The 12,409-nt window shown below is 42.7% G+C and overlaps 1 protein-coding gene across 7 annotated transcripts in view; it reads left to right on the forward strand.

The window, feature by feature from the left end:
• Positions 1-12,409, forward strand: part of Apoo (apolipoprotein O) — a 70,714-nt gene that overhangs the window by 32,033 nt on the left and 26,272 nt on the right. For 5 of the 7 annotated variants that reach the window (XM_087193625.1, XM_021250189.2, XM_087193624.1 and 2 more), the window contains exons 5-6: positions 3,913-4,008; positions 9,071-9,162. In XM_087193625.1, the coding sequence (XP_087049751.1) occupies positions 3,913-4,008; positions 9,071-9,162 (188 nt within the window). The remainder of the gene's footprint in view (positions 1-3,912; positions 4,009-9,070; positions 9,163-12,409) is intronic. The other 2 variants (XM_021250194.2, XM_087193626.1) reach the window with 1 other exon arrangement.

Consider the following 12,409-nt stretch of genomic DNA (forward strand, 5'->3'; position numbering starts at 1 on the left):
TTTTTTTTTTCATTAAGTGTATTGGTACATTTTAGGTATACAATACAGTTACATTCATCATTCGGATCTTGTACCTTTACATGATGTATCTTGGTTCTTATTTTTTATTGTGTTTTTCTTTTAAAAAAAAGATGTTAATGTATGAGTTGTTTTTTCTAAACTGAAACCTCAGTATTCAGGTTTAATTGCAGTGTTGGCGCTTTGCAATAAATAAGTGGGTTTTGGGTTGCAGTTTGGGCACTCATCTCTAAAAGGTTCTCCATCACTGCTATAGAAGTTTAGGGGCAGAAAAGAACTGATCCAATGTGTCTGAGAAAAGTCCTGTTGCACAATTAGTAGTGTTCCCACTTTCCTTCCTTCCTTCCTTCCTTCCTTCCTTCCTTCCTTCCTTCCTTCTTTTCTTTTCTATTCTTTTCTTTTCTTTTTTTGATGGTACTGGGAATTAGACCCAGGGAGCAACCCTTTCTTGTACAGTATTTTTATTTGGAGAGAGGGTCTCACCAAGTTGTGTGGGCTAGCCTTGAATTTGTAACCTTCCTGCCTCAGCTTCCCAGGTAGTTGGGATTACAGGTGTGTGGCACCATACCTGGCTCACATAGTTTTTATTGTCCTTGATTGTTTCTCCCCTGTGGGCTGCTTATCATATGCATTCATAAACTGAGTTGACAGTCTTCTATTTGGACTAATCTTGGTCAGGTCTATTAACTTGTAAGTTAATAGAGATACCAAATCACACTTTATTCCCCTTATTGGACATGGTAATGAGTGGAAATCTAATTTTTACAAGGGTTCATTTTCATGATGGAACAAATTTTGTGACTGTGGAGGTCTCCATTGTCACATGTCATTTCCCATTGATTGCAGTAGTAGGTGGTGTTGACAGTATTGGCTTGTTCTTTTCTTCTTCTCCTGGACCTAGAGTTACTGCAGGCACAAACAGAAGCTTTCCATGATGAGGTGTATTGTTGTCACCAAGTGTCTTAGTTACTTTTTTCCTTGCTGAGACAGAATACCCTGCACCCAAAGTTAAAGCAAGAAAGGTTTATTTTGGCTCACAGTTTGTAGAGGTTTCAGTCTATAGTCAGCTGGCTCCAAGGCAGGATGGTATGGCAGAGGGGCGTCACAGAAGAGAAACAGTCCATGGCAGGCAGAAGGCAGGAGGGCAGCAAAGCAGCGAAGTAGCAAGGAAGCAGCAGCAGCAGCCTGCCTCTCCCTTTTATCCCTTCCAGGCTACTTGCCCTTTGGGTAGTGCCACCCATACCCATGGTGGGCCTTCCCATTATCCACACCCAGAACCATACCAAACCAATCAGTGGACTAATTTAGGGTTTTGTTTGTTTGTTTGTTTGTTTTGGTATCGGGGATCAAACTCAGGACCTTGGGCTTGCGAGGCAGGTGGCGGAACCACTGAGCTTAATCCCCAGCCCTAATTTAGTAATCACACAACCTGAATCCCAGCATCACACACCCTAGATCAAGAAACCTCTGAAATGCCCCACTATGACTGCCTGAGGCTTTGGGGGGACGTCCAAACACAAGCCATAACACCAAGGCAATGAAACTGTTCCCAGCAGTCAGCACTCAGGCAACCAAGTAGAAGCTGGGCTTCAGCATCCAGTGCAGTCTCGAAATAGCATCTTTTCCTTTGCTTTGTGATGACCACATTGGCTCTGCTCACCATAGCCATCTGCGATCTCCTAATCTCCCACCACTGCTGTGTGTGCCTGTCTAGAATTGTGCAATGCTGTGCTTGCAGTTAGGCAGAAATAAAGAGAAGTCGACAGTTGCCTCAGATAACCCAGACGAGAGGGTGGAAAGTAGAAACTAGGTTAAAGGCAAAAGAAGTAAAAGACCAGATGGGAATTAGTGCAAACAAAACACTAGCCCTAGAGTAGTATGTAAAATGATCACATTTCCCCCCCAAAAAAACCAGGAGTAGAAAATAGAGACACTGTGGTATTACCTGGAGGAGAGGATTACTGCATAGTCCAGTTTATTAGTTCAGTTCAGCATACATAAATTAAGTCACCATCATGCCACATATTGAAGATCAAGGTTGACTAACAGTGATCACAACCATTGAGATACATGAAATGAATTATTCAATACTAGGTCAAGTGAGCCAGGCATGGTGGCACACACTTGTAATCCCAGCACTCAGGAGGCTGAGACAGGAGGATTGCTCCAAGTTCAGGACCAGGCTGGGCTATGTAGTAAGTTCAAGGCCAGCCTGTGCTACACAGTGAGACTGTCTCAAAAACAAAAATACTAAGCTGGGTGTAGGGTTGCATGCCTGTAATTTCAGAACTCAGCAGGCTGAGGCAGGAGGATCACTGTGAGTTTGAGGCCAGCCTGGGCTACACAGTGAGTTGAAGGCCAGCGAGATCCTATGTAAAAAAACAAAAAAACAAAAAAACACTAGTGCAAATACAGAGACAATCACAGACCACTACTAAAGGTACAGAAGAAATTGAATAGAGACTGGGGAGATGGGAGCATCTGGAAAGGGTTTCTGAGCTGAATCAGGGAGCGGCGGTGTTAGCCACACCACATTGCGGGGGTGCGACCGTAAGTGGCATTGCACACAGCAGGTACAATGTGGTCAGGCTTAGAGGGACGACATGGGTTTGGGTGTTGGACTCCTCCAACACACCCACTGTGGGAAGATCACATGTAAGTCTCGGCATCCCATCATTAAGGAGCTGGTGTTCTCCATCGGGAGACATAAAACACACACCTGAGCCAGTTATGGTACACACCTGCAATCTCAGCACTGTGGGAGGCCGAGGCAGGAGGACTGCAAGTTCAAGTCCTACCTGGGCAACTTAGTGAGCCCCTGTCTCAAAAAATTAAATTAAAAGGCTGGGGCTGGGGCTCAGTGGTAGAGCACACCTGGGTTTGATCCCTAGTACCAAATATAGACACACACACTGAATAATTAACTACAAAGTGCTCTAGGGTTAGGTATCAAGTAACGGTACTGATGGAACTTTAGGGGAGGAGGGCAGGTCTAGCTGATGAGCTTAGGAAGAGCTTTCCTGAGGAGATAGAGCCCAAGCTGGCTCTTATTTGGTGAGATTGGCTCAGTGGAAAGGAGGGGAAGGGAAGAAAGGGGAAGAGAGGGAAGGGGGGAAGAGGCATCATGCGAATGGGGTCACAAGGCATGCTGAGGCATGGTGAATGCACTCATGTTGTTGATTGATTTTTTTTTTAATTTTTTTTTTTTGGTACTGGGGATTGAACTCTGGACCTTGTGCTTGCAAGGCAGACGCAGGAACTACTGAGCTCAATCCCTGACCCATTGATTGATTTTTGAGACAGGATCTCACTGTAGTTGAGGCTGGCCTTGAACTCACTATGTAGCCCAGGCTGGCCTTGAACTCACAGCGATCCTCCTGCCTCAGTCTCCTGAGTGCTGGGATTACAGGTGTGCACCACCATGCCTATTTTTAGTCTGTCATTAACCCATTGATTGATTTTTGAGACAGGATCTCACTGTAGTTGAGGCTGGCCTTGAACTCACTATGTAGCCCAGGCTGGCCTTGAACTCACAGGGATCCTCCTGCCTCAGTCTCCTGAGTGCTGGGATTACAGGTGTGCACCACCATGCCTATTTTTAGTCTGTCATTATCGACAATGTCCATTTCCCACATAAACTTGTACTACAAGTTTCCTTCTTTAGCCAAATTTATTGTTTTTGTGTTCATATAATGAGTTCAGATGGCAGAGGATACTTATTTTTCTGAGGATAATGTATTTGGTTATTGAAAGAATGTGTTGAAAAGAGCATATTAGCAGAAAGTAAAGAATACATGGCTTGAAAAGTATTTGATACTATATAGTATATACTTTTTTGTTTTTAATGAATTGTTTATGGAACTCATCCGATTTCCTTATCTGATTCTCTTACAGACGGCTATGAATATCTCCAAAATGCTCCCCCAGGTTTTTTTCCAAGACTTGGTGTTATTGGTTTTGCTGGCCTTGTTGGACTTGTTTTCACTAGAGGTGCGTGTGGTTTTATAGGTTCTTTTTAATAGTCAGTGCATGTGGAGAGATCAGGTGTCTGTTTGGTTCTTTACTCTTATTTAACAGTTTCACAATAATATATTGCTTCCTGGATATGGTCTTCTTAATACATAATTAGTATGGCTATTTACTCCATTAGATTTGTCTCTACACACGTATAGAAATTGTATACTGTTGGTAAAAAAAAAAGAAATTAGTCATCCTTAATAGCACATTTACTTCTTTAAATCCCCATTGCTCTTTGGTACAGAAAGAGTAAACTTTTGTTCAAAGTCTTTTACACTTGAGAAATAAACTGTTTCTAAATGTTTCAGGCTGTGAGTCAGAGTAAATAATAAATAGTGATTTAATACAGAATTTATTAACTTCTTGATGTGTGATAGCTTAGTTCAGTGGTAGTGTAAAAACTTTTGAAATGGGCTGGGGATTTAGCTCAGTGGTACTGTGCCTGCCTTGCAAACACAAGGTCCTGAGTTCGATCCCTGGTACGGGGGGGAAAAACTTTTGAAATGCTTAGATTTTAAAGCTAATAAAGTCAGGTTGGTGGTGCATGCCTCCAGTGCTTGGGAGGCTGAGGCAGGAGGATCATGAGTTCAAGGCCAGCCTAGGCTACATGGCAAGACCCCATCCCAAAAAACAAAAATAGTGAGTGAATTTATTACTAGAAAAGCAATAAATGTATCACTGTAGGGTTGGGAGTGTAGCTCAGTGGTAGAGTGCTTGCCTAGCAACATGAAGCCTTGAGTTTGAGCCCCAGCGCCCCCTGACACACACACACACACACACACACACACACACACACACACACACTCTACTAGACTCTTACTGCTAGGTTGCAAAACATTTATAGGAAAGAAAAAGACCTCACTATGATGACATTAATTTTTTATGAACTATAGGTATTTGAAGTTTCACTAATTATGAAATAAATGTTTATGGTATAAAATTCAGATGTTACAAAAATTCCTATCAGAGAAATTCCTTTAAAGAACCCTGTAATCTGATCTAAAGAACCATAGCGGATGGGGATTTGGCTCAGTGGTTCCAGTGCCTGTCTTGCAAGTGCAAGGCCCCGAGTTTGATCCACAGTACAAAAAAACAAAAAAAAGAACCATAGTTTGATACCTATTCCTTTAGAACTCCTCCCACCTGATGGATCAAGTGTTATTTTAGGATGTGGAGGGCGAGCTGGGCATGGTGGTGCATACCTGTAGTCCCAGCACTTGGGAGGCTGAGGCAGGATTGCCATGAGTTCGAGGCCAGCCTGAGCTACATAGTGAGAGTCTATCTCAAAAAAAGAAAGAATGTGGAATGTAGAGGGCGAACATTGCCTCGTGCCCCTCTCAGCTCGCTTGTGGAATGAACTCACCTTGGCTCGCTTGTGGAATGAACTCACCTTGTCGTTTCTATGTCCTCCTCCTATCTTGAGCAGAATACTGATAATTAAATTTTTGGTTCAGTTTTAGTAGTCAGTTTATGAACCAACATTTTCTCATAGCCACCCTCCCTCCCCAGGGCTTTTGGGGGTGGGCAGTACAGGGGACTGAGCCCAGGGCCTGAGCACTAAGTCTACATCCCCAGCATTTTTTGTATTTATTTAGAGACAAGGTTTTGCTAAGTCACGTTGTTACCTAGGCTGGGTTCAGATTTGTGGTGCTTCTGCTTCAGCATCCCAGAGTGCTGGGATTACAGGCGTGCACCACCCGCCTGGCTGGACATGCACACTCTTAGGCACATGTAGGCCACAGCAAGTCTTTTCCCAGGGGCTCTGAGGTGAGTCGTATTGGAGAGTTTCCCAGAGCTAGCAAGTGGGGTGGTAGGTCTGCTGATGAGCTCCAAAGAGTTTGAGGTCCTTCCAGGGAGCAGCAGGACAGGCCAAAGGTCCCTCATGGTAGCACTTGTCAAGTGCATCTGCCAAGTACTAATGAGGATGGCCCAACTGACTATGCTGGTGATGTGATGGGAGGCTGCCAGCAAGGTGGCTCTTGTCACCACCGCTTTCTGGTGCTGTCCTCAGCCCTGACAACCGGTGAGTCCCCTCTGCCAGTGCTAGAAGTCACAGCCTACACCCCTGGCTTCTTGGGAGATGTGGCGGAAAGATGGGTGCAGACCTGTGATCACACCTCCTTCTGGGGGAGTCTAGGCCCCGCTCCTCACTGTGTGGGGCAGCAGCGCCGGAGGCCCCAGAGCTATCAGCTCGTCTTAGAGGGCTAGAAAGTGCCCTGGTGCTCAGAGCTTCCAGGGGACCAGGCAGGCCCTGGGCAACGGGCGTTTCTAGGAGAATCATGCTTTTCAGTGCTGGCAATAGGACCATGAGAGAAATATTAGTGTATTCATGGGTCTTGGTCGATACCATGTGTCTTCTCAGGAGCCCTGGTTTCATCTTTGGGGATTTATTTACCATGGGCTGGGCATATAGCTCAGTGGTAGAGTGCTTCCTACCATGCAAGGCCCTGGGGTGGATCTTTAGCACCACAAAAAAAATCTTTTTAAATAAAAATAAAATTTAGCCAGATGAGGTGTTGCAGGCCTGTAATCCCAGCACTCTGGGAGGCTGAGGCAGGAGGATCACAAGTCCAAGCCCAGCCTGAGCAATTTAGTGAGATCTTGTCTCAAAAATAAAAATTAAAATTAAAAAAGGGCAGGGAATATAGCTCAGTGTGGAGGCCCTGTCTTCAGTCCCTAGTACCGCATCATCATCATCATCATCATCATCATCATCATAAATAATAATAATAATAATATAACTCCAATCACAGCACTTACATTGTCAGATGTGATTATTACATACATTGCACTAACACCCATACGGTCCCGGTCCAGAGCACCATGCCTCACAGCAGAGCTTGTTTCTAGTGTGAGAACCCCTGCATTCTCCTATTTCACTCTCTACTAGTTGTTTGCACCCTCTTGCTCAGGTTTCTGCAAACTCTTCTCCCCCACAGCTCCATCCTCCTGCAGCCTGGCCTGAGACTTCAGCACAGCTGTTGTCTTGGGGCTTGGCTCCTCTCTTGGCCCCCTGTCGTCTTCTCCTTGGTTCGCTCTGCATGTTGTTAGGCTGTCAGAGCAGCTTGTGCTGGAGACAAGCTTTCCAAGAGCTTTGCGTCCTCCAGTGATAGCTCGAGTAGTGAGAGAATTTGTCCTCCATCCAGACATTAAAAGCTGTGCCCTCTGGCGTCCAGCGTCACAGAGCAGAGGGTCAGTAGCCAGTCTGGGTGCTTGTTGGTTCTGAAATGATTTTTTAAAACTTCCTTGAAGCTTTGAGGATCGTAATCTTTAATCTTTTGAGTTTCCATGGTGCTGTGATGAAATTTAGATGTTTTCACTCCTTGCTTGTGCACTTTGATGGCTTGTAGCCTTCAGCTGAAGGATTGTATCCATCTGGTATTTCTTTGAAAATTTACTCTCTTCATTTTTCCTTCCTGCACTCATATTAATTAGCAGTGAGGTTGCTTAAAAATGACCCTAAATGTCTCATATTTTCTTAATTATTTTATTTTATTCCTTTTGGATTTTTTTTCTATTTTGGTCATTTTCATACGCTCTTTCTTATTCTCTGAATATCCTTTTTTTCCTAGAACTCTTTCCTTTTAATGCAGTAGCTTCTTGATTTCCGTGGAGCTGCTTAATAACAGGTTTATTTTGTTTTGAAGTTCATGTTTTCTTGCTTGCCTTGGTCTTTCCCTTTTATGTTGCAGGCTTCCCTTCAGTGCCCTGATCCTCACTGTCAGGTCACAGTTCAGAGTGAGGCAGTTGAAATGCTAAGAAGGACTCTGTGCGGAGCCGGATTGCTGACAGGAGATTCTTGCTCAGGGTGACTGCCAGGGAGCTGATCTTAGATGGGGACACAAGAAGGGCTTCATTCTCAGACTCATGCACACACGCACATACAGAACGCTCTTGTTCTCATCAGAAATCCCAGGGCATTTCTTTAGTGATATCCAGCCCACTTTTAAAAATTCAGCCTGACATGGCTTTCTGACCTTGGGGTGGCATGGGGGAAGGAATGTGTCAGCTGGTCCATGTCCAGGTCATGTCTTGTCCCCTTGCCTTGACCCCTGGTTGCCATCTCCACTCCCAACAATACGAGCCACCTCTGCCTGGGACAGATCTGCTCCCTCCTGGCCTGCAGCTTTCCTTCAACACTTCAAGGCTGCTTGGCCTCTTCTCTCCATGCATTCTCCATTTCCTGAAAATTGGTTGACATTTTTTTCTTTTCTTTTTGTGATGCTGAGGATTGAACCCAGGACCTTGTCCAACCCTGGCTGACACTTCTTATCTGCCAGTGGCCCCTCCACACTTTTTCTCTTCATTGTGGGTTCATTAATCAGTATTTTATTTTTTACTGTTATTTTAATGACTTCTCAGGAAGGAGACTAAAGGAACAATTGTTTTTAGTATTTATATAAGAAGCTCGTTTGCTGTTACAGAAAAAAACCCTTGGAAATCAAAATACCAGTTTGCTTCTTTTCAAAACAGTCTTATTTTTCTGCTTCCTTAGAAAGGGTGGTTCTCTTGGAAACATTTGCTGGTGAAGGAAGGCAGTTATAAAGTATCACATGTTTCATGATTCCATTTATATGAAGTGTCCAGAGTAGGCAAATGCATAAAAAGTGGATTTCTGGTGGCCTAGGGCTGGGGGCCTGGGGGAATGGAGGAGTGACTGGCATTGGGTCTTGGTGTCTTTCCTTTCCTTTCCCTTCCCCTTTCCCCTTCCCCTTCCCCCTTCCCCCTTTCCTTTCCCTTCCCTTTCCCTTCTCCATGCTAGGTATGGAACCCAGGGCTTCATACACGCTGAGCACATGCTCTATCACTGAGCTGCATTCTCAGCTCAAACCCTTGAGGTTTCCTTCTTAGGATGATAAAAATTGATTGTAGTGATGGTGACACAACTCTGTGAGTATACTAAAAGCCACTGAATTTTGTACTTTAAATGGGTGAGTTGTATGAATTATATCTCATTAAGGCTGTGAAAAGTGGTGTTTCACTATTGAATGTAAAAAAGGTCAGTTATGATGGTGTACAACCTTTTATTTACTAGGTTCAAAAATAAAGAAGCTGGTGTATCCACCTGTTTTCATGGGATTAGCGGCCTCCATTTATTACCCACAACAAGCTATCACATTCGTCCAGGTGAGTCAGACCTACTAAGAAGCTAGGATGTCCTTCATGCTTACTTATGTGGGATATATGGATTCACTGCTTCATTGTATTTTATTTTGCCATTTTTATAACACTAGACCAAAATTTGTTTGCACATATAGATGAACCACAGCAAATCTAAATGTTTTTCTCCATTGTATACATCAATATTGGCCCTTATTCCAGTAATGCGAGTGTTCAGAGAGCACTCATGCTAATTGGATTGGTTTTTTGAGACAGGATCTCACTATGTAGCTCAGGCTGGCCCTGAACTCACTACATAGCTCAGGCTGGCCTCAAACTCATAGTGATCCTTCTGCCTTAGCCTTCTGAGTACTGGAATTACAGGCATGTGCCTGCTAATTTGAATATTAATCTGAGAAAATTTAAAATACCATTTTTGCATACCTACATTAAAGTCAAAAGACTGATAATTTTTTAAAAATTTATTTTTATCAGTACATGTTTGCAGCACATAATGATTACATGCATCATGGGGAGTGGGTGCATGTATATAGCACATGTTAATAACATATTAATTCTTTTTAATTACCCCCCCCTCCTCCTTCACCCCTCCCTCCAGCTCTTGGTCCTCTTCCTTCCTTTTTGAATTTTTTTATTGTTGTTGTTTGTTTTTGGTACTGGGGATCAAACTTGGGTCCTTGTGCTTGCGCAGCAGGCAGTGAAACCACTGAGCTAAATCCCCAGCCCTATATCTTCTTTTTTTCCCATTCCTCTCCTCACCCTTCAACCCCTCTTCCCCTCCTTATCTACAAAAACTTTGTTTCCATATTTTTTACTTCTAGTTTCTTTTTTTTCTTGTCCCTTCCTTCCTTTCTCCCTTGCCCCTGCCTAGTTCTCCTTCCCATTTGAACATTTTTTTCCCATTTCCCAATATCTGTTATAGATTTTTGTCCTTATTTACACTTTCGGTTTCTCACACCAGAGAAACAATGTGCTATTTACACATATGTGTCCAATTTCTTTCATTTAAGAGTATGGTCTCAGGGTGCATCCATTTAGCTAGAAATGTCTCAAGCTAATCCTTCTTCATGGCAGAGTCGTATTCCATTGCATAAAAAAACACATTTTTATCCATTCATAGGTTGATGGGCATTTGAGCTGTTTCGAAGATTTAGCTATTAAAAACCGTGTCACTGTAAACATGGGTGTGCATGTATCACTGTGGTATGATGCTTTTGATTCTTTCAGGAAGGTACCAAGAAGTGGAATAGCTGGGTCAAATGGAACCTCTGGTTGTAGTTTTGTGAGGAATTGCCACACAGATTTCCACAGTGGTTGCTCCAGTTTATACTCTGAACAGGTTCCGTCTTCTCCAGAGCCCTGCCAGCATTTGTTATTAGTTGATTTCTTGATAAAACCATTCTTTCTGTAGTGAGATGTAATCTTAGCATTGTTTTCATTTGCATCTCTCAAATGACCAGTGATATTGAACATTTTTTCATATATTTACTTCCCATTTCAACTTCTTCATCTGAGTAGTGTATTGATTTCAGATACCCATTTTTGGATTGAGTCTTTATATTTGGAAGGTCTGATTGTTTTGAGTACTTTATATATTCTAGATTTTAGTCCATTGTCAGAGGAACAGCTGGCAAAAAATTTTTCCCACCCTGTGGGTTGTCTCTTCACTCTGTTGGTGGTTTCTTCTGCTGTGCAAAAAGCATTTTAAAGATGAGATGCTGGTTCTTGATTCTTTGTGATATTTCCTGAGTGATTGGGGTTTTGTTCTTAAAGTCTTTGTCTACACCAATGTTTTCAAGAGTTCTACCTATTGTATCTTCTAGCAGATTTAGTGTTTTTGTTTTAATATTTAGATCTTTTTTTTTTTTTTGGTACCAGGGATCAAACTTGGGACCTTGTGCTTATGAGGCAGGCGGCGGCACCATTGAGCTAAATCCCCGGCCCCAATATTTAGATCTTTGATCCATTTCAATTTTAGTTTAGTGCATGGTGAAAGATATGGGTCTAGTTTTAATTTTCAGCATGTGGAAAGCCAGTTTTTCTAGCAACATTTATTAAAGATGCTTTCTTCCAGTGAAGGTGTTTGGCTCCTTTATCAAAGTAAGATGGCTGAGTATGTTTGGAGTTGTTTCTTCATCTTCTGATCTGTTGCACTGATCCTCAGGTCTTTTTTCTTCTTCTTCCTCCTCCTCCTCCTCCTCCTCCTCCTCCTCCTCCTCCTCCTCCTCCTCCTCCTCCTCCTCCTCTTCTTCTTCTTCTTCTCAGTACCATGCTGTTTTTATCACAGTAGCTTTGTAGTATAATTTCAAGTCAGGGATTGTGATGCCCCCTGCCTTGCCTTTGTTGTCCAGAATTGCATTTGCTATTCTAGGTCTCTTCAGCTTCCATATGAATTTTAGAATTATTTTCTCTAATTCTGTGAGGTGTGCTATTTGTATTTTAATCGAGATTACATTGTCTGTATAACAGTTTTGGAAGTATGGCCATTTTCACTACATTGTTTCTTCTACCCAAGAAGGAGAAATATCTTTCCATTTTCTGATATCCTCTTCAATCTCCTTTTTCAGAGTACTGTAGTTTTCAGTGTAAAGGTCTTCCTTCCCTTAGGTTGATTCCTATGTATTTTATTTTTTTGGATGCTATTGTGAAAGGTTTGTTTCCCTGATTTCTCTCTCAGTGAGTTTGTTTTTTGTGCACAGGAATGCTATTTATTTATTTATTTACTTATTTTTTTTGTACCTAGGATCAAACTCAGGACCTTGTGCTTGCAAGGCAGGTGCGATGCCACTGAGCTAAATCCCTGGCCCTGCTATTGATTTTTGAGTGTTGACTTTGTATCCAGCTGCTCAACTTAATTTGGTTTTTAAATCTAGAAGTCTTTTGGTGGAGTTTTTGGGGTCTTCTATGTAGAGTATCGTGTCATCCACATATAATAATAATTTAACTTCTTCCTTTCTTATCCTTATTCCTTTTATTTTTTCTCTTGTCTAATTGCTCTGGCTAATGTTTCTGGAACTATACTAAATAAGAGTGGTGACAGTGGACCTCCTTGTCTTGTTCCTGATTTTAAGAGTGAAAGCTTTCAGGGGCCGGGGATTCTGCTCAGTGGTTCTGCTGCCTGCCTCGCAAGCGCAAGGTCCCGAGTTCGATCCCTGGTACCAAAAAAACAAAAAACAAAAAAGAGTGAAAGCTTTCAGTTTTTGACCATTTAGTATGATATTGGCTGTTGGTTTTTCATAGATGGCTTTTATCA

Source organism: Heterocephalus glaber, unplaced genomic scaffold (genome assembly GCF_053883595.1).
Source record: "Heterocephalus glaber isolate CG9 unplaced genomic scaffold, H.glaber_assembly_v1.0 deba00001594, whole genome shotgun sequence".
NCBI classification, from domain to species: Eukaryota; Metazoa; Chordata; class Mammalia; order Rodentia; family Bathyergidae; genus Heterocephalus; species Heterocephalus glaber.